General features: G+C 43.5%; 1 protein-coding gene across 1 annotated transcript in view; it reads right to left on the bottom strand.

Annotated features, from left to right (window-relative positions):
* The window catches only part of LOC139240932 (sodium channel protein type 8 subunit alpha-like), a 291,960-nt gene that overhangs the window by 33,513 nt on the left and 235,149 nt on the right, over window positions 1-23,298 (bottom strand). Inside the window, exons 14-20 of the mRNA XM_070869475.1 lie at window positions 23,023-23,196; window positions 19,660-20,016; window positions 17,426-17,896; window positions 11,967-12,087; window positions 10,356-10,510; window positions 7,778-7,951; window positions 470-592 (exon numbers count right to left, since the gene is read on the bottom strand). Of these exons, the coding sequence (XP_070725576.1) occupies window positions 470-592; window positions 7,778-7,951; window positions 10,356-10,510; window positions 11,967-12,087; window positions 17,426-17,896; window positions 19,660-20,016; window positions 23,023-23,196 (1,575 nt within the window). The remainder of the gene's footprint in view (window positions 1-469; window positions 593-7,777; window positions 7,952-10,355; window positions 10,511-11,966; window positions 12,088-17,425; window positions 17,897-19,659; window positions 20,017-23,022; window positions 23,197-23,298) is intronic.

Below are 23,298 nucleotides of genomic sequence, written 5' to 3'. Positions count from 1 at the left end.
TCAGAATTTAAAAAACATTACATTTTACCTCATATTTGCACAAAAAACTAATTGAAGAGTTTAATTAAGTTTGACACTTTGTCTATCATTTTCAATTTTCATCGATCATTCATTCTGCCTGATCCATATTTAAGCATATGCTTCATGCATACATCTTTGCACCTGGTGATTCTCTGTTGAGGTTACAGCAGAAAAACCCTTTTAAACATTAAAGGAAAGCCAGGCCAAATGAGAACAGCTGATGTATGTTCTACGATGGCATGTAGTTTGGGCCAATCTAATGTGATGAGGCAGCCTAATGTATCTCCTTTTCAGGAGAGGGTGCAGGTGGGGAATAACAGGGAGAGGGGATAAGTTCAGCAGCTGTGTCATGGTTAATTTCCCCCTCCCTAGAGTTTATTGATCAATTCTAGCATGCTTAAACTTTTTCTCATATGCATGCAGAAGGTCAGCTGCTATTCCATCTTACCCTCATCCCTTCAAATCGTGACAAGGCTCTTAGAGGTCTCAAAGCTCTTAGTGTCCTAAGAGACTTAATGGCACCTAGTTCGGAGTAGCCCAGGGCATTAGCTACGAGGCTGACTAAGGAAACCTATACAGAAACAGAAAAGCAAAGTTCCCAATACTGTTAGCAAAGGCCCTATCACTGATGAAACAAAGTGGACTAATTGTAAGATTGCCCCAAGTTCGTTGCGATGAACTGAGGTCAGCTCCCTACTTCCCTTGCCTGAAGTAATTCCCAGTGACCTAGAAGGAAATGCGTAGTTGAGAAGAGGCATAAGATAGAACAAAAGGAAGAAAAGTGAAAAAGAAGGGTAACAGACACACAGACAACTAAAGGGGACCTGTTGGAGGAAAACGCCCAATGGATGATAAGAACCTTACCCTTGCCCTTTACTTTGTGAAGATCCGATCGAAGTGAGGGGAGAAAAAGCCCAGAAAATTAAGCCACACAAATAAAAGGTACCTACAAAAAAGAATACAGGTAAATCTGTGCTGCATATCAAACTAACCTCTGATATATCCTTTATATACAGAGGCACTGCGCTGGAAAGGGGGGGGTGAGGGGAGGCAGAGGGAACACAGAGTTCGGTCTGCAAACAAACTATTTCCAACGTATAGTCACACTGACACTTGGTGATCTACTAAGTTTGGTCACATTCAACACTTTGTATTTGTATTTAGTTAAGCAAAACATGCATTTACAAAGCAAATGGGTTCCCCAGAAAGTTTTCATTTAAAGCTGCAGTAACTCTTTACCTACCAATAATCAATCACAGATATTTAGGAAATGTCTTAAACATTACTTGTTCGTCAGGCTTGAAATGACTCACTGGAAAGGTGCTACTTGAAGACAATATCAGGTACTGCCTTCACATATAATTTGGTATAAAGTTTAAGACTTCTCCAATGTGAGAAACTTAAAATACAGGAAAGATTGCGCACTTATATGTTTTTTCTTCCAGTTTTGTTTACTCAGCCTCTTATGGGTGTGCCACACAGCAGAAAGGCTTTAAGGGCAGGGGAAAAGGAAAAAAAGATACAGCCTCAAATTTACGGAGACTGAGGGGCTAGATTTGAGACAAGTTTGTATTAATACATGCAGATAACTGAAATTAATTTAATCTGCACCCCTTAGGGCCTGCTCGGGGAACAAAGATGATTTCCCATTATTTCTCCAAGTGGGATTAAAATTCAGATTTAAGAGGTGAAAGGGCAGAATGCTGTTTCAACACAAGGCATCGCCTATTCAACATGGCTTGATATCGGATTGTGTTCAGAATTGATCTATTTTAGATAACTAATTAATAGCAATGCAATTGTTTCTCTGTTGTACTGGTACAGTAATGCAACTCTTTGACAAGGAGGGGGACTCCAAACAAATCAGATATTATATATCATGTATGTATAATGTGCAGAGTAAATGTACCAGTACCTCCCCTGATCCATGCTTTTTAATACCCTGTTTATTCTAGTGAATGTCATGCGTAGTCCTTTGTACCCAAAAATTATGCTTGGTCATAAACAAAGGGAGGAACAGAAACCCATTTTGAGAGCATTCTAACTATTTTTTAAAACACTCTGAGCAGTAAAGACAGTATTGCAGAGATAAGCCAACCAATGAAAAATTGATGGAAACATTTGCTTTATCCATTATGACTTCGGACTCAGCATTTTGACTAGGCTTATAATTGACTCAAATAACTGAATAACCAATAGTCATTTAATAGAGGTAATTGGCACCACAAGTTACACTCATCCCCAGAAAGGACACTGGGAAAGCGCTGAGAAAGTTAGTTACCATAAACAATATAGCAGACCAAAATCTGTCTTCAGTACTCAGAGGGGTCAATGGGAGTTAATTTGCACAATTGGAAAACATTTAAAATCAATTCATTTTTTGCACTTTTACAAAGACACACAGTGAACTGAAACAATTCAAAGCCTTCTATAAGGAAATAAATCTAAACAGGAGTTTACAATACTATCGGTATTTGCTCTAAACACAACAATAGGGAACAATCTTCTCTACGAGGAAAGGAACTATACAATAAATTGGTCTACAGGTTACGAACTCTATCAGTTCGCCTTCAGCCAAGAAGAAATACTAAGCATGCTCACATCCACCTGTTTACAATGGGCATTGTACCCGAAGCCAAAAGGGAAAGTAAGGATGCTGATCGTCCAAGACTCTGCAAGGGAAGTTAATGAAATCTGTACGTAACATGTTAATTAGTATGCGTTTGTCTAATTAATTCAACCAAAATGGAAATTCAAATCCACAGGCAAGATACCAATATCGGTCATTCTCCACCATTTTGCCACCATGTTTTTTCATGTACACATTACACTGACAGGTTTCAAAACAATCATTGGAAACATCATAGGGCTGAAACACAATGTTATTCATATAATGTTTTATGATGTTGTTCAAGAAGAATGTTGGGGCACACAGCTAGGAGACCCAAATTCAAATTTCTAGTTTTGACTGACAGTGGTATTCTGACTCACTCTAGAAACATTGGGGGCTGAAATGGGGCATGGGCAAGGTCGCAAAACCAGCGGGATCGCTTTTGCCACCCATTATGCAACACACCCAATGGAGGCAATGGAACTGAATATCGGGCTGGGTGTATAATGGGCAACCGATCCAATACCGTCTGTTTTGGGTCCTACCTATGTCCAATTTCATCCCCTAGGTTTGATAGTCTTAGCCTTGTTACTTGAGCAAAATAAGGCAGACTCCAACTATGGTGGAGTCCGCACCCACATTCGTCAAGTGGGCCTTCTGTGGGTTCAACTCGACACTGATGATGTACATGGAGATACTTCCAGTCCTAGACAGTCTACTTGAGTGAGGGGAATACTACAAATGTGAGGGTGTTGGACAAAGTAAGGGGAGAGAGGATTGCAAGACTAAAATAGCAAACTTCCTATTCTCTGAAGTGTTTCAACCTATTAAGGAAGCATTATAGACAGTAAAATTAGTGGCTTATTAACCAAGAATGACCAATATCACAGTGACATTTCGGATGTTCAATCAAAACCACAAACTATTCAATGGAAGTACTTTCTATTAACAGTGAAGACATGCAGATGCAAATAAACCAAAATGTTTTTGAATTCATCAAAACTATGGTAGGGTCTCCTCCCAGAAGTGGGCCTTCTGTGAGTTCAACCTAGCATTGATGGTGTGCATGGAAATGACTCAAACTTAACTGGACCAGCCACGTAAATGCTGTGGCTACTAGAGCAGGTCAGAGGCTGGGTATTCTGCAATGATTGGCTCACCTCCTGACTCCCCAAACCCACCCACCACCTACAAGGCACAAGTCAGGAGTGTAATGGAATACTCGCCACTTTCCTGGATGGGTGCAGCTCCAACAACATTCAAGAAGCTCAACACCATTCAGGAGAAAACAGTCCATTTAATCGGCACTCCATCCACCACCTTAAACATTCACTCCCTCCACCATCAGTGTACCGTGGCTGCAGTGTGTACCATCTACAGGATGCATTGCAGCAACTTGCCAAGGCTTCTTAAGCAGCATTTTCCAAACACAAGGCATATCCCACCTAGGAGAACAACGGCAGCAGGTGCATGAGAACACCACCACCTCCACGTTCCCCTCCAAGTCACACACCATCCTGACTTGGAAATATATCGCGGTTCCTTCATCATTGCTGGGTCAAAATCCTTGAACTCCTCACCTAACAGCACTGTGGGAGCACCTTCACCATGCAGACTGCAGCGTTTCAAGAAGGCAGCTCACCACCACCTTCTCAAATGCAACTAGGGATGGGCAATAAATGTCGGCCTTGCCAGCAACGCCCACGTTCCGAGAATGAATAAAAAATAAACAAAGTGAAACCTGTTGGAAATATTAAACTTCAACAATTAAATCAAAGTGTCTACGTGCTGCGTAATTCACTCACTTTATAATGAGAATTGTGCGTGTGTTAATCTCCAATATATATATATGTGTAAAATACATCTTATGTTTTTTTCACCATTTTGTATACTTTGTGCTATTCTCGATCATGTTGGGAGTTCCACTTCTTTTGTTTCTTTAAAATAAATGGGTTAGGAATTTTGTTGAAAAGATTTCATGTGAATGTATTAACCAACTATTACAGTGGAATTTCAACCCTTTAAGACAAACGTGTAAAATCTCTCGACAAAAATATATATTTCCTATGCCAAGAATAAACATGGATATTTTTGCTATTTAGCTTATTACAGAGAGAAACACTGTTTAAAGGTATGAAACGCTACCGTCCAGAAATGAAGCAGTGCAATATTACTTTAACCACGACTTTAACGGAGACATTAACCCATTCCTTTTAAATGGTGAGTGCCTTGATTAAAATAGCAGATAAAAGAATTCGATACAAATGCATTACGCGTTGATACAGTAATAACAGTGTAATTTCTAGGCTTATACAATAAAAATGGAGGAATACAATTATTGAAGTAATACACATTTTATACATTGGGGAACCAACAGATTATAACACACAGTGGAGGCGGGGGAAATTCGACTTGGGTGGGGCTGCTAAACGTGGCTATCGCATGGGCCGCCTGTTATACGCCCCGCTTGACATTCAGTTCTATTGAAATCAATGAATATCAGGCAGGGTGTATAACGGGTGGCCGATTTGATATTGCCCTTTCTGCACTATTGCTCAAGACAAATTTCTACCGCAATGTATATTATGGGAAATAACATGCATTTTGTGTTATTCTGAGAATGATCATTGATTCATTGAGCAACATTGGCAACAAATCTGTTGATTTGAACTTCCTGTCTGCTAGTCAACAAAGATGTTAACCTATTTAGTTGAAACAAGTTAACACCATGGGCTCAATTTTGCCCAACCCCTTTTTTTAAGTGCGCCGACTTTGCGCACTGGAAACGGCGGCGGAAAAAAGTCGCCCCATCCTGGCCGCTCTTCCGAGTCCCCGGAGTCCCAGCGTGGCGTGCATTGTGAAGTGGGGGGCGGAGCAACAGGCCAGCGCCGAAAACAGTACCGGCACCTGCGCGCATGCGCAGTGAAGTCTGCGCGCATGCTCCTGCCCTCCCAGCGTGTCCTGCGGGCTGCGAGCAGGACCCGATGCTCGCAGCCCCTATCCTTGGCCGAAGGGACGCCCCGATCTCGCCGCATCCTATCCCCAGCCAAGTGGCCTCCCGCACCGGCCGGCCCGCTGAGTTCCCGGGTTAGGTAGGACTTCAGTTTTATTTTTTATTCATTGATGGTTGTGCTTGAGAGTTTTGATTGCGGGCAGGGGGCGGGGGAAGAGGAGGAGGAGGAGTGTTTTGGGTGGGGGGGGGGGAGAAAGAATGTTGTGGGGGGGGGGGCGAAGAGAAAGAGTATTTTGTTGCGGGGGGGGGGGGGAGAAAGAGTATTTTGATGGGAGAGGGAACTTTAAAAAAAAACTTGATTCTGGCATAAAGGTAGGACTTCTATTTTTTATTTCTTATTGATTGATTGCTTATTACTTGTTGTGGTTTGTTTAGTGCTTTTTAAGTCTTGGTGCTTTAAATGTACTAACCTGCGCCGATTTCTTCACTGCCCGCAAGGTTTTTCAGAGCTGGCCACATACGCCGACCTAAGTCGATTTGGAGTAAGTTTTTGCTGGCCAAAGTGGCATAAATGGTCAAAACTGGCGTAAGTGTCTGGGAACGCCCCCTTTTGAAAAAAAACTGAACTAAAAAAAATCGTACCTAACTGACGTACTCTGGAGCAAATTTTGGGGGGAAAATAGCATTTTCTAACTTACGTCAGAAAAAACAACTTACTCCAAAAAAATCGATGCAAGTCATGGCCAAAATTGGGCCCCATGAAAGTAGCAAGTTATGCAAGATCGCATGTTTTCTCAATATTGGAGAGTAAGCTGGATTGTGGGATTTTTACTGGAATGGTAACCATAAAATATGACAGCAACGTATATAGAGGTGCAAATTATATACTGGAATTTACATCATCTGTATTTGTAATTTCAAAGCTTGAAAAAAGTAGTGTTAAGAAAATGTGATCTTCAGTTATCCCATGGTGAACAGTACCTGTCGGAACTTTAACATTGGCTGCAGTTACTGAAGGAATTCCTCTGGCAAATTTAAGGGAAGCATTACATTGAGGATGCCCATCATAGATCTGAATGGGGTCCATTGTTCTGCAGCATTCCAGACTAAAATCTGCCATTTAAATCATAAGCAAACATTTTTACACATAGCTTTATGAAGCCAACACCTTCTTTCTTCAGCAACACCCATATTTGATAACATAACTTAATCATTTGGGAAAAGGTCTACATATTAAGATCAATGTTACAATACAATAACCCACCACAGTCAATAGATTTGCATGGACAAATCCTTCAAACAGTGAAAACTAAATCACAGACTGCGCCTTTGCTCACATGATTACAATACCATAAAACATACTTTGCTTTCAGTTAACATCCAAATTATTTAGGGAGAGGACATTGATTAAAAGATGGTTAGTGGAGAAGGTTACAATATAAATTGGTTCTCAGTTTTTCTTTACACATCAATAAAATACAAACTAATGCTTTTATGAATATCAGACAACAATTAGCTTCAATTCCTGGATGATGAATTTACAAGTGAAAGCACTGCATCTCCAGCTTACATTCACGATTCATACCTTTTGCTGCCACTCTCAAAATGTACTGAGATTTTGTTGTGAAAAGCAGTTTTATATTTTGAGAAGGTTTCATTTGAAAGTATGTTTGCCTCTGAAAATAAACAAGCAAAATAGTGATGATATAGGGGTCCAGTACTCCATGCTATTTATAGAAAAAATAAACGGGTCAGGCTTTGTTTGGCCGAGTAGGCCTCTTGAAGAGAATCTGCCTGGAATTATGATTCAGGCCTTCAGGTTCTCACTGAAGACTACTAAACTACTGCCCCCCGCCCCCCAATCACAACCAATTTCTTTGTCAGAATAAATAAGCCCGGCAGTCACCCAATTAACCATTTGGAGGGACCTCATTCACATAGCTCTTACACCTACTTTAGATTCATTTATGAGACCAAGCCTCATCCTTCCTCACAGTACATTTTGGCAAGACTGGCGCTTATAGTTCACGGCACCTTAAATGCATTATATTGGATTAAAAACATTTTTCTTTGACCACTAAGTGACACACTGCAGAACCAGACTTCACTATTTGATCCCCCCCCCTCCCCCCTGCCTCCCCCCACCCCTCACTGAAAGTTCTCAGAAAGTACAAAAAAGGCTGGATACATACATCCACAATCAGGAAGTCCAGCCAGCACCATGCATTTGTGAAGTACTTTTGAAATCCATAGGCCACCCACTTCAACAACATCTCAAGGATGAAGATATACGTGAAGATCTTGTCAGCATACTCCAGGATGATCTGGATTGTCTTTCTCTGTTCAATGTAAATATCCTCAAAAGCCTAAAAAAAAGGGACAATTTAAAGACTGTATAGCAATTGCTTAAAAAAAATCAAACAAATTCTTCTAAATGCACCAACTTGCGTCAAGGTTTAGTTCCATAGGTGTCAGCTGCCCCATATTTCCTTACTTCCTGTGTGTTGGCAGTGTATTCAATGGTGTGGGGGCAGGGCAGGTAATCATAGTTGCCCCATTTCCTTGTCTTTGCCTGATGCACAATCCAGCAATCGTCCCCTTGGCTGATTGTCCTCATCCCGAGCCCTGGGAGACTCCTGTAACATCCCAACAATTGCCCCTGGCTCAGATCAGATAACTTAGCACAGACTGGGGATTAAGCCTGAAACGGGCCTGGTTTGTGTGACTCAGTTTCACGCCAAGCGGTGCATTTACCAGCTGATCCATGGGGGAGAGCTTTTCAATAATTTATTTGGAAAAGAATCCGTAGTTATGCCTGACTTATTAGAAAGAAAAAAAAAAGACTTGGACGTCTCAAAGCGCTTTACAGCCAATGAAGTACTTTTGGAGTTGTAATGTGGGAAAGTAGTAGAAAGCCATGTAACAGTACAAAAAAATCTTATTTAAAGCCTGGCTTGATCAATTAAATGATTTTCTAGAATGAAGGCCCCCGGTCTGCGAGCACCATGGGAGCAGGCCGGGGAGCAGCGTGGAGGCCTGGCCCAGCAGTCTGCGTGGGCCCCCGGCCTGTGAGCACCATGGGAGCAGGCTGGGGAGCGGAAGGAGCAGTGTGGCGACACACCACTCCAGGGAGCAGCACGTGCTGGAGCAGGAGAGCAACGGCAGTGAAAAGGGACGTCATCAAGGTCCAGGTCGGTGATTGGAGCGTGGGCAGGTACAGCAGGAGCGGCGAGGTCGGGGCGAAGGAGCGGCGAGAGATTGCAGAGCAACGTGATCGGGGCCCAGGAGAGGCGTGAGAGCGGGGCCCAGAAGAGGCAAGGGCCCAGGGGCAGCACGGGCCCAGCCCACACTGCGATATGTGTGTGCGCACTTGGTCCGTGCAGCAGAGCTGGTCTCCAGTCGTCCTGGTTAACCCTTGCCACTGGACCAAGGCCTAGCTCTGTCAAGTCCGTGTGGTGGCTGGTGTGCAACAGCCACCCCACGTTAAAAAAATCCACGCACAGGCATCTTCCACCCTTCAGGATGGAGTTCAGGATCTGGAATATTAGGTCCTTCATTGGAACACCCGTGAACTTTTTGACGTGGAAGCAAGTCATCCTCGATTCGAGGGACTGCCTATGATGATGACCAGAATGGAGAGGTTGTACCTATAACGAAAGACTGAACAGGCTAGGACTCCTTTCTCTAGAAAAGAGAAGACTGAGGGGTGACCTGATAGAGGTCTTTAAAATTATGAAAAGGTTCGATAGGGTAGATGTAGAGAAGATGTTTCCACTTAGGGGGAGACCAGAACTCGGGGCCATAAATATAAGATAGTCACTAATAAATCCAACAGGGAATTCAGGAGAAACTTCTTTACCCAGAGAGTGGTTAGAATGTGGAACTCACTACCACAGGGAGTGGTTGAGGCGAATAGTATAGATGCATTTCAGGGGAAGCTGGATAAACACATGAGGGAGAAAGGAATAGAAGGATATGTTGATGGGGTGAGATGAAGAGGGGTGGGAGGAGGCTCGTGTGGAGCATAAATGGCGGGATAGACTAGTTGGGCTGAATGACCTGTTTCTGTGCTGTAAACACTTTGTAATTAAGGATTTGAAATTGTACACCAGAGAATAAGCATTGCAATTTAATATAACAATTAAAAATTAATTTATGTGAAAGAACAAATCTAGTTATAATTTAACAACCGACTAATTGACATGTAAAAATCTCCTCCCTCTACAGCCAGTGGGAAAATACACCAGACTATGCGATACTATGCCATACAGAATTAGAAGGTTCTAGGTTCAAATCTTTTTACGTCTAATTAGTTGATCTCATCTAGGACAGCACTTGGTCAAAGTGACCCTGGGTTAGGGAGGGGAAAAATCAGCCCAGGTTCCTGCTGCTATTCACTCTCCAATGGCTCTTCTGGAAACGTATGTTGACATACGGTGGGGACAGGGTGAGGCTCAGTTGCGATGCTGCCACAGTCAAACAGCCTGCTGATTTCACTGACTGGGTGCACTCATGAGGAATGGCCTCTTGGACAAGATATTAGAGGGCATCTGGTACTTGTGGGACATGTATCACAGCAAGAGCCAGCACCTTCAGAAAGTAAGGAGAAAAATACTTGCAAATGCACATGAAGCTGTGATTCCAAGAAAACAGGTATTTGTGCGTCAGCTTGGGAATACAAAGTACTGCTTTTTTTTTGGTTAACTGATAGACTACAAATACACAGGTGCACCGAGTGGTAATACTGCTCTCTAGTTCACAAGAACTTACCAGTGCTCCACTGCTGAGTAGAATCATAAACACGATGAAGGTTTCAAACCAGTTATGTTCCACTATCAAAAAGCAAGTCTTTCGCAAAGTCCACCATGGTTTGCCCCAGCCTTCTTCGATGCTGACCTGACAACATTTAAACCGTGCCACACAACCTATAGAAAATAAAAACAACACACAGTTGTAAGAATACTGGGCAGGATTATTTATCAGTTAATTGGCTCACATGCCTGTGTTGTTCAGCTGTGGTGACCATTTTGTTCAAATACATAGTCCAATTTCTGAATCTACACTTTTGGACAAATGTTATTTTGTCCGACAAGCCTGTCCCTTTTTGATTAATTTCAATCATAGCTACCTGCCTCCTCACCAGATCCCTCATTTCTTGTGACCTAAAGAACACATCTACATTCAGGCAGTGCTCACTCCCGCCTCTGAGTCACAAGGTTGTGTGTGCAAGTCCCACTCCAGGGACTTGAGCACAAAAATCTAGGCTGACCCTCCAGTGCGGTGCTGAGGGAGTGCTGCACTGTCGGAGGTGCTGTCTTTCGGATGAGACGTTAAACCGAGGCCCCTTCTATTCTCTCAGGTGGATGTAAAAGATCCCACGGCACTATTTCGAAGAAGAGCAGAGGAGTTCTCCCCGGTGTCCTGGGCCAATATTTATCCCTCAATCAACATAACAAAAACAGATTATCTGGTCATTATCACATGGCTGTGTGTGGGAGCTTGCTGTGCACAAATCGGCTGCTGCATTTCCCACATTCCAACAGTGACTACACTCCAAAAGTACTTCATTGGCTGTAAAACGCTTTGAGACGTCCGGTGGTCATGAAAGGCGCTATATAAATCCAAGTCTTTCTTTCTTTCCTCTTGAACTAATTTTATGTGATTTGCTTCAATGGCCTTTCCTGATCCACAAGTCAATTAAACTTTGTGCAAAAAAGCTCCACCTGACTTCCTTTTTTCAAACTTCAAAACTTTTAATGTGCATCCTCCAATTTTAAAACCCATTGACCAAAGTAAACAATTTCCCTCAAGCAATTTAGTCCGTTGCCTTCTTGACGTTGAAAAGTTCAGTTAGGTCGCTCAAACATTTCTCTTGCTCTACATTGCTTTTTCCTCAAAAATTAAATTCCTGATACCTGGGATGGTTGTTTCTGAACCAGTTTGCAAGGAATAATACCCTTCCTAATTAAGTGAATGTCACATAGCAATCCCGATAGAGTTTAACCAACATCCTATACAGCATTCTATCTTAGCGCAAACCAATCGCCTACTTGCACATTTAACTACAGATAAGTATTGCATTGACAAAAGTACTTTTAACATGTTTCCGCACTAATTATTTCACACTTATCCACACTGAACAGCATTTGCCAACTACTAGCCTAATACGTCCTTGAAATGATGGCCGAGCTGCTGACTGCTTTAACTAGTTGAATCATCATCAGGACAAATGTCTACACTCTGTATTTAAGAAAATGAGAGAACAGGAAGGATAGGCTGTCTTGCCTATTTCTTGAATAATGTACAATCCACTCCACCCCAAGCCATTCATCTCTTGCAATGCTAATTGTGATTTTACAAAGTTGTGTACTCAGCCCCTACCATCAGTGAAGCACGCTTCAGGGTCCAAGTACTCTTCTGGTTGCTCTACTGGTGGGCCCTCATCTCCTTCCGGCTTTATATCTATTGTACTTCCTTCCGACGAGCTGGTGTCATCCAGTTTCTGAAAGTTCAAGAAACAATCAAATGAATGCCAACTTCATAACAGCTGCAGGAAACGTACCCGTTCAGATCACTTTCACATTATTTTGGATTTTAACCTGCAGGGTTCTGCAGGCAGATGAGTTTATGCAAATTTGATCCTATTACATCAATGAAACATAGAAACATAGAAATTTACAGCGTAGAAGGAGGCCATTTTGGCCCATCATGTCCGCGCCGGCCGACAAAGAGCTGCATGGCCCTTGGTCAGCAGCCCTGAAGGTTATATATAAAGGTTATGAACAATGACGGAAAGGCAAAGAGCACCCAGCCCAAGCAGTCCGCTTCACACAACTGTGACACACCTTATACTGAAACATTCTACACTCCACCCCAACCGGAGCCATGTGATCTCCTGGGAGAGGCAAAAACCAGATAAAAACTCAGGCCAATTTAGGGAGGAAAAATCCGGGAAAATTCCTCTCCAGGCGATCAAAACTAGTCCAGGAGATCACCCTGGCTGTATTCGATTCGCTGCAGTACTTACCATTATATCTGCGCCAAGCAACGAAAGGTCATCCTGTCTAATCCCATTTACCAGCTCTAGGTCCGTAACTCTGCAGGTTACTGCACTTTAAGTGCCCCTCCAACCATCTCTTAAAAGTGGTGAGGGTTTCTGCATCCACCACTCTTCCAGGCAGCGAGTTCCAGATCCCCACAACCCTCTGCTTAAAGAAGCCCCCCCTCAAATCCCCTCAAAACCTTCCACCACCCATCTTAAAACTATGCCCCCTCGTAATAGACCCCTCCACCAATGGAAATAGGCCCTTACTATCCACTATGTCCAGGCTCCTCAATATTTTGTACACCTCAATGAGGTCTCCTCTCAACCTCCTCTGTTCCAATGAGAACAAACCCAACCTATCCTATCCGTCCTCATAATTGAGATTCTGCATTCCAGGCAGCATCCTAGTAAATCTCCTCTGCACCCTCTCTAGTGCAATCACGTCCTTCCTATAATACGGCGACCAGAACTGCAAGCAGTACTCCAGCTGTGGCCAAACCAAAGTATTATACAATTTAAGCATAACCTTCCTGCTCTTATATTCTATGCCTCGGCCAAGAAAGGCAAGCATTCGTGTGCATTCTTAACCACCTTATCCACCTGGCCTGCTACTTTCAGGGATCTGTGGACAAGCACTCCGAGGTCCCTTTGTTCATCTACACTATTAAGTGGCCTACCGCTTAATGTGTATACCGTTTCCTTATTAGCCCTCCCAAAGTGCATCACCTCATACTTCTCTGAATTAAATTCCATTTGCCACTGCTCTGCCCACCTGACCAGTCAACTGATATCCTCCTGCAGCCCATGACTTTCCTCTTCATTATCAACCACACAGCCAATTTTAGTGTCGTCTGCAAACTTCTTAATCATACCCCCTATATTCAAATCTAGATCATTGATTATATACCACAAAAAGCAAGGGACCCAGTACTGAGCCCTGCGGAACCCCACTGGAAACATCCTTCCAGTCACAAAAACATCCATCAATCATTACCCTTTGCTTCCTACTTCCAAGCCAATTTTGGATCCAACTTGCCACCTTGACCTGTATCCCATGGGCTTTAACCTTCATGACCAATCTACCATGTGGGACCTTATCAAAAGCTTTGCTAAAGTCCATATACACTACATTGTACGCACTACCCTCATCGACCCTCTTGGTTACCTCCTCAAAAAATTCAATCAGGTTAATCAAACACGATCTTCCCTTAACAAATCTGTGCTGACTGTCCCTAATTAATCCTTGCCTTTCCAAATGCAGATTTATCCTACCTTTCAGGATTTTTTCCAATAAGTTTCCCACCACTGAGGTTAGGCTGACAGGCCTGTAATTACTCGGCCTATCCCTTTCTCCCTTCTTAAACAAGGATACTACATTAGCAGTCCTCCAATCCTCTGGCACCATGCCCAGATCCAAAGAAGACTGGAAAATGATGGTCAAGGCCTCTGCTATTTCCTCTTTTACTTCGCTCAACAGCCTGGGTGCATTTCATCCGGGCCTGGGGAGTTATCTACTTTCAAAGCTGCTAAACCCCATAATACTTCCTCTCTCACTATATTTATTTTATCCAGAATATCACACACCTCCTCGATAGCAGTATCTGCACTGCCCCTTTCCTTTGTGAAAACAGATGCAAAGTATTCGTTTAGGACCCTACCAACATCTTCCGCCTCCACACAAAGATTACCCTCATGGTCTCTAATAGGCCCTACCCTTTCTTTACACTACAATTACTTTTTAACCGGGGCCTGAGCGCAGAAACCGCTGTACCTTTCCTGCCAGGCTGAAGCTGGTCTGCAGTTGATTTGCAGACAACAAGGACCTCCAAGGTAAGTGTCAAACTTTCTTCCATGGGGACAGGATGAGCAGGAGTGCTCTTCTGGGCCTAACAAATAAAGTTGCAGCCTCCATTGCTCCAGAATCACCCGATCCCTACCCTACCGCAAGACTTCCAAAAACCCCACCCCATCACTTACTTGCAAGTCGCCCGATCTTTCTCTGCCAACAACCGCTCTTAGGAACCTAGGAACAGGAGTAGGCCATTCAGCCACCCGAGCCTGTTCTGCTATTCAATGAGATTAAGGCTGATCTGCGACCTAACTCCATATATCTGCCATTATTTTGCTTACGTTAATTTTGCCGAGTCCCTGTCCCTGATGTAATATTAGCTTCCTTGGGATTTCCAGCACGTTATCCTCTTCCTCTACTGTAAATACTGACATAAAGTCATTGTTCAACATGTCTGCCATTTTTGTGCTCTCTTCCCGCCAATTCCGGGTGGGAATTGGAGCAGCGGCATTTAACTGAGTCCCAGGAGTTGAAATATCCCCGGCCTGAAACTTTAGCCCTGCCCCTGTCTGCCCAAAACCAGAAGGTCCCAATTTATTCTAGCAAGACATTTAATTCTTAGCACATGGATAAATGCAACTGGCATTTTTAAATGGGAGCTGGATCAATGTGTGTTGAGAAGGTTAACAGGATCATAAAATATTACAGCACAGATACAGGCTGTTCAACCCATCAAGTCTGTACTTTCTCTTCAAGAGCCACCTTGTCTAATCCTATGCTGTTCCTTGCTCCCCATATCCTTCAATATTCTTCTTGGACTGTGAAAATTAGGTCCTACATGCACTGCAAAAAAGAAAAACCCATCCTTTTCTATCCTAAATTATTTTAGGTTAATTAGAACTCCTACAATTATGACTCTATTGTTAATAAATGCCAAGCAAATTTTGTCCTCAATCCAGGATTCTATGTGGACCACTTCTCTATTTAAATTTTTATTGTCTAGTGCTATTATTTTGTCTCTAATTAATATTACTAACCTCCTCCCTTTCATCCTTAAAGTTTCATTCCCAGGAATATTTAATTTCCAATCCAGTCCCAGCTATAGCCAGTTTCAGTTACACCTATCGTATCCTGATTTGCTTATTTTAATCAATGGGGTAGAAATCCATCTTGGGCGGTATCGCAGTGACTGCTTGTTACATGCCCTCAGATAGGCAGCTCTATTGAAGTGAATAGAACTGAATATCGGGCGGGGCATAACTTAGGCAGCCAATGGAATACTACCTGTTTTACGCCATCGTTCAAGACGAATTTGCACCCTGTGTACTTTAGTTTCTAGGTTTGGCAATTTACCCCCCTATTTGTTTTCCCATAATCCTCATTTCTCTTTTTTCACTATCTTGTCCTGTTTAACCAATACCACCTAAAGTTCACTTCCCTTCTAGGTTGCCGAATCTCCTTTCTTCCTTTTCCCCTTTTCCTGCCATTAGTTTAAATCCTCCAGTTAACCTCCCCGTGAGGTTATTGCTCCCAGCTGTGTTCAAGTGTTGGTCATCTCATGAGCACAGCTCACTCCTTCCTCAGAACTGGCCCTCGTGTCCAAAGAATCTGAATCCTTTCTCCTATGCCATGCTGCTAGCTCTCTTTTACTGGCTAGCGTGTGGCACTGGTAGCAATGCTGAGGTTATTACCTTTGAGTTCCAGTTTCTTCGGGGCGGATTTTCGGCTGCTCTCTGCTTTGCGCCCCGGAGCGGTGGCAATGGCGGCGGTGAGGTGTTCTGGGCGGGCGGTCAGCCTCCAGCGCCCCGCGGCGATCCTCGGGTCCGGTTTAGCGGCGTGGAGCGGAGCAGCACCGCCCGGAAGAGCTGCGCCCGGTGTGCAACGCCCCTGGTTGTGACACCGGGCGCGAGTTTGGACTCTTGCCCGACCCGTATACCCCACAGCGCGCCCCGCAGTGATCGCCTGGGAAATCGGGCAGGGCAACGATACCGACAGCAGAGAGATAAGTAATGGACTCCTGAGGTAAGTGTGATAGTTTTCTCTTTTAATTTTTTTTGTGATTTGTGTTGTGGTGCCGTGGGCAGTGTTTTGGGAATATTTTTGTGGCTTATTTTGTAGTTCCCCCCCACCCCCAGGCGTCTCTCGGAGCGCTCCCGGCCCGGCTCTTTAGCTCGGGAGTTTCCCACCCGAACGCCCTGAGAGAGGTGTACAACGCTTCCCTTAGCGTTGCGTCCTCTGACTCATGGCCCAGCTGCCCAAACTTACCTAATGAGGCGCAAACTGTTCCCGGGCGCTAACTTTACCGCCCCGGCGCCATTACCGCCCCGAAATCATCAAAGCCGAAAATCCCGCCCGTGATCTACCTCCTAACTCCTGGAACTCTCTCTACAGGTCCTGAATCTTATTCTATCCAATATCGTTTGCTCCAACAATACCTTACCCAGGATCTTCTGCACCTGCTCCACTATGTCCCTTACCTTGGCACCCAATAGACAACACACCATTCAAGACTCACATTTATGATTGCAGAGGCAGATAACAATACAGGGTACCTTTAGAAGTTTGACCTTTAGGAACAGGGTAGTTGGGAAAAAAATGTCAGCCCTGAAATACCACTGTGAAATAGTTGTACAAGAATGCTTAGTGCATTCATTTGAAATTCCTTTCTCCGCTATGTTAGCAGTGAGTTGACCTGTTTCTGATGAATTGGGGTTAAAACTTCTGTTACAATCTCAGAGGAGGAATTTCAGACTATCTTGTCAAGTGCTTGAATGCTCAATGTAGACTTTTCAACAGAAGATGGTTGGGGTGGGGAAAAGGGGAAGCCATGATAGAGTGATCATACATGGAGTGCAAATGGAATGGGATTGATTAGCCTAAAGGCATTTTGTCGCTCTGAAGTTCATCTTCTGGTGCATATGGCTGAATTCATTGACGTTAGATGGTTTAGGTTTGACAGCAAAGAAACAATGGCCATGGATAAGAATCACAAATATGTCTTCTTACCTCTTTGCTTCCACCAACTTCGGATTCACTGCTGAAGTCTTCAGTGTTTAAGTTTTCAAAATCCGATTCCCCAACAGCTATTGGAACTCTGACAGTAAGATTCGGGTTGTGTATGAAGGAATTGTGGTCATCGTCAATTATGTATTTTTCCACGCTGCTCCCAATACCACTCGTGGTACCATTGCCATTCTTTTGGTAGTCCATTTCTCGGTTAATGTCAGCCCCAGTATGGTTCCCTATGTAGTTCACCTTTTTGTCTATGAGCTCATCCAGTGGTTTGGCTTCATCTGCGTCTTTGCTCTTGAAATGTTGTTGAACAAATTCGTGCCCATATGCTTTCATGAAGGCTATTCCTTTTTTGATCCTCATCACAGACAACTGAAGGTTGTTGATCTCACCATCATCGTCAGTCGCAGCAAGATTATCAGCACTGAAAGAACTCAGCAGCAAGGCCAAGAACAAGTTCAGCACCTATATTGTAACAAACATTTATTAATTATATGAAAGAGACAAGACGACAGCAAGATTTCTAAACTTTGTAGCAAGCAAATTTTGCCAATTTCGAGAAAAATTGATAGTTTGGTGCACACAGCACATCTTTGTTGAAGCATTCTCAGACTGGCTTTAAACCACATAAAGTTGCCTTGATTAACCCAATGAAAGCAAACCTCTTTTAAAGCAGTGTTCAAAGGATGTTCTTATGAACTTTAAAAATTTTTGTCACACTAATCTTCAAAGAGTCCAGTTTCAAGGCACTCGAGACCAACCATGTAAAATTGGCTGTTCCTCAGCATCTGATAACACTGAAGCTAGATTAGCTTTTAATATCATGAAAAGGTATAAAGGGAGAATTCCCACCACTGCCAGCACATGTTGAGAATGCATAGCAGGAAATTGTGTACTCAAAGACTATGGGGACGAAACTGCCCCTTATTTTCAGAGCAGTTACCGCCTCAAAGAAGCGGTAACGGGACGGAAATGAGTTTCCGGCCAGTCGGGGCGGACTCTCCGACGATCGGGACGTTGCCCTCCTGATTTTTTGAGCCGGAGAAGGTATCCACCCCGCTCCTGTGCGAATGGCGGTAATGGTGCCTGGTCCCCGCCCGGAAGTGACATTGCCCTCAAACAGTCGGTCGACCGCTTGTCGGTGCCCCCGACAGCTTTCCCCGGCGGGAAGCGGTCAGTGGATGGGCGGCGCGTCCGCCCTTAAAGGGGAGGGTGCACCGCCGCGGCCGCCATTTTGTTTTCATTGTCGGCCGACTCTGCAGTCGGCCCGACAATGGCGGCCACGGGTTCGGCCGGGCCGCCAACAGGCAGCCCAGCACCCCCTCTTGGGAGCCGGCCCGTTGGCCCGGCCGAAGCCCTCCCTGGTGGCTCAGTGGGCGCCAAGTAGGCCTCACAGTGTTGCGTTGACGTGCTCAGCGTTTGACACCGCCCGTCTTCCGCCCTGCTCCCGACTCGCTTACGCCCCTCTGCAACCCCAAACACCGCTCCAAGGATTTTTCAAAAGAAAAGAGGGCAATTCTCCTCTATTCCCTGCCCCATCGATTCAGGCGGCAATTCTCCAGAGAATTTGAATTATCCGCCGGGTAATTTCAGCCACTATGACTTTCCATGCCCAATCGCAAGCTGGGGTGCACAATTTCCCTATATGTGCTCCTGGCATAAGCCAGTAGTGCCAAAGTGGAAAGTATCTCTTACAATCACCAGCAGCTCCTCAATGGATCATGCACCTAGGAGGTATCAAATATTGGTGGTACTGCTTTCGGTCAAAGAATGAGACATTCATATAATCAGTCAAAATTAAAGTAAAGTACCTGAGCCAAAAACAAATACAAACTCAAATTCATATGGGTTTCATTCTCTCTCTGTTCTATTTTTAGTACAATCTCCATGCATTCTCATAAATTTGTGTCCGCCCTACTTTTACACAGATGTTAAAATGTATGAATTATGTAGACAGGAATTTTGCACTACAAAATAGGTCCCAGGAAATTAAACCTTTTGCTTAGTTATCCACTAAAATTGACATTTCATTTTTAATTCTGGGTTTATTCGTCTATCTCAGTTTAAAGAAACCATTTACATTTTGTGCAGCTTTGAGTATTTGTGACAAAGTGATAGTCTGCACAAAAGCAATTGCTTGGAAAATCTGACACTTTGGGCCCCCCCCCAAATAAAACATTAGAGGCCATTTTTGGGGGCAAGTATTTGTGTAAACGTTTGCTACTTACCACAAGATTGCCAATAACCATGACCATCATAAACACAGTGAGACACATCGTCTGGCCTGCCACTTCCATACAATCCCACATTGTCTCAATCCATTCACCGCACAGCACGCGAAACACGATCAAGAAAGAGTGGAAGAAGTCATTCATGTGCCAGCGGGGCAGAATGCAATTTTTATTGATCTTACAGACACAGTCCTTGTAGCTTTTACCAAAGAGCTGCATGCCCACCACGGCAAAGATGAAGACGATGATCGCCAACACCAACGTCAGGTTTCCCAAGGCACCGACAGAGTTACCGATGATTTTTATCAACATGTTGAGTGTTGGCCAGGACTTTGCCAATTTGAACACTCTCAACTGTAAAACAAATAGAATGGTTGCTCAACCAAACAGGTAGTGATTTCAATCGTGAATCATCAGAGAGGAAAGAGATAATCTTAAGCAAGAAAGAATCAGGATGTTCCAAAGCACTTTACAATCAATGGATTAGTTTTGTAGTCACTGTTATTTTGTAGGCAAACACAGCAAATGAGGTAAATGACAGGTTTACTCCTGCAGGTTCCATTAATGAACCAGGTAAGCTGGTCATGCTTCTGATATCAGATTAGCGAGCTTGCTACAGACTTGGTTCTGATCTTCCATCACCAAGCATATTACCTTGGAGTCACCTTGACCCCAAAGAGACTATGCTCCCACATATGTGATGAGATCTGCAAAGTAATCTTTGCTGCAGTGTAAGTGCTGCAGATGTCAGATCAATAGCAGAGCAAGCCTCCTGAGGCTGCCTCGGAGACTAATACAAGTGCAGAGTGTGACGACTGCCTCACACTGTGACTGTGAGAATCTCACATCTGGATTATTGAGAAATAATCCCAGTTGAGACTGTGCTCACGGGTATTACTCAATAGTTCTGACGTCGAGATGTGGGATCAAAACTACAAGTTGCCTTCTTTTCCTGAAAGTTGTCATCATGGCATAGTTATGATTTTTTTAATGCTTTCATTTCTAGTCATTTTCATTCTTTGTAAATTATGTCATTTTTGACCCACCAAGAGAGAGCGTGGTCTACTGCCAGACTGTCACCAATACTCCATGTAGCCAGCCATCAGGAGATACCAGTGACTACTACAACAACAATTTGCATTCATATAGCACCTTTAACAGAGAGAAAATTCATATGGCACTTCAGAAGAGTTTTATCAGACAAAAACTGACACCGAACCAAAAGTGGAAACATTAAGAGGGGTGACTAAAAGCTTGGTTAAAGAAGTAGGTTTTAAGGATGGGTTTTTACCAAAGTGAGAGGTGGCGAGGTTTAGGGAAGGAATTCCAACGGTTAGGACCTAGACGGCTGATGGCATGACCACAAATGGTGGGTCGAAGGGAGTGGAGTATGGACAAAAAGCCAGAATTGGAGGAACGCGGAATTCATAGAGGGTTGTAGGGAGGTCACAGAGATAGGGAAGAGCGAGGCCATGGAGGGTAGGCATGACGCCCCTCTTTCATTTTCGCTTCCACCTGCCAGCCGACACTTCAACCTCCTTTCGGCAGTGCTTGATCCTTCTGTATGCACCTTTGGCACCTCTCAACGCTGGGTTTAATCTTGGTCCTTTGCTCAACCATTTGCAGCTGTTTATTGGAAGCTGCACTCCTGTCTACTTCACCTTTCCACCACCATCCCGGCATCCTCAAAACAATTGTATCTGACTGTGCCTTTTGCCCTCTTCCTAATCCTATCCATGACCTCATATCTTCTTCCTAATCAGTGGCTACTGTTTTATCCTCAATATAAAGCCATCTTCCTGAACGTGACCAGCGTGATAGAAATATAAATTGTTGGTGATGCTCAGCTCGAGAACTGAGTGGAGTAGGAATCCAACATGAGCTCACCCTTATGTCTGTGCAGAACCAATTCCTATTGGAGTCCATCACATTTGTAACATATCTACTGCACCTAGGTTAACTAACGTTACAGGAACCATGTGCCTACCTAGCTACGCATTGGCTATTTCCATGTCAGAGTTGGATGAGTAAGAATTAAAGAACAGTAAGGTAAAGACCAGTAACATTCTAGAAATGTATGTTTTAAATCAACAACAACTTACGTTTATATAACGCCTTTAACATAGTAAAACATCCGAAGACATTTCACAGGAGTGTTATCAAACAGAATATTAGAACAGATGGTCATGGAGGTAAGTTTTAAAGAGCATCTTAAAGGAGGAAGAGAGGTGGAGAGGTTTAAGGACAGCCACCACTGATGAAGCAATTATAATCAGAGATGCACAAGATGCCAGAATTAGAGGAGCGCAGATATCTCGGGGGGGGTTGTGGGGCTGGAGGAGATTACAGAGATAGAGAGGGGTGAGGCCACGGAGGGATTTGAAAACAAGGTTGAGAATTTTAAAATCGAGGCGTTGCTTAACCTACCCTGATCATCATATATTTACACTAAAGAGTAGATTTTATCATTCCTCACACATGGTGATATCAAGGCCTGGAGCTGGTGCGCTGCAAGCAATTCTCCAATCTGTGCTCACAGTGAGTTAGGTACCTCACCATTGGCCAAGAACATGGAAAATCTACCCTTCAATGTCTTTCTTACAAAAAAAGTTTATTGTTGAAATGTTGAGTATATTAGTGTACTGCAATTTCTGGATTATATTATAATATGCAGTTTTCATACTTTCTCATTTCTATGTAGCATTGTTAACATACACAGCAATCAGAGCCAAAACATTTTACAAATTAAAATTGTTAACAATTTGGATGCTTGTAAAATTCTTAATTTGGAGCCATTCAAATCAGATTCAGCTATTTCTATCCTTTTAATAAAGCAAAATGCAGATTTGGATGCTTCTCCAGTAATTATTCACACACGTGTGCTATACCAAGTTATTTGTCATGTCAGAAGTTTATAGCTATACTTTCAGCGATGGTCTAATTATGCTATGCCTCTGACTTGCCTTCCTAAACCTCCGATTGATTTTAATTTGTATGTAACTATATTCCACTCGCTGCATTTTGCTGGACAAATCATTGCTCTTATCGGGAGACTTTGCTGTAGTTTTGGTCAGGAGTTCTGTTTGTTGTAGTTCATAGAGCCTCTTTAAATAGACTCTGCAGACAGTTTGCTGCCGTGCGCCATTTAAACCGACTCTGTTTGCTGAGTAAATAGACTGCTGTAAAATAGACCGTTTGCTGTAAATCCTGCCTCGAACTCATTGGCTGACACAGTGGTGTCAACAGATACTCTGAACATTGGGGAGGACTTTGCAGGGTTCTCCCAGTTGAGAACCCCTGTGGAGATTGCAGGCAACTGTAAATAGGGTGACGGCATATAACCCAAGACTTGATATTTACCAATCTGAAAGACCTGAGCACAGACAGTCCTTCAACGTTTGCCAGACCTAGTTCCATTAAACTGAGGGACACGATAAAGCCATCAAAAATGTTCCATCCTTCCTGAAAATAGTAGTAAGGGTCCATTGCTATCAGCTTCATCATCATTTCAGCTGTGAAGATCGCAGTGAAGACCTGAAAAAGACAGTATAACAAAAATTGTATTTATGATTCATAAGGCAAAAATTGCCAACAATTACAGGCAGGTACAGGGGGTACTTTATTTTCCAAGCTGTG

Source organism: Pristiophorus japonicus, chromosome X (assembly GCF_044704955.1).
Source record: "Pristiophorus japonicus isolate sPriJap1 chromosome X, sPriJap1.hap1, whole genome shotgun sequence".
Lineage (NCBI taxonomy): Eukaryota > Metazoa > Chordata > Chondrichthyes > Pristiophoridae > Pristiophorus > Pristiophorus japonicus.
Note: the sequence above shows the minus strand (reverse complement) of the source record. Positions and strands in the feature narration are given on the sequence as shown.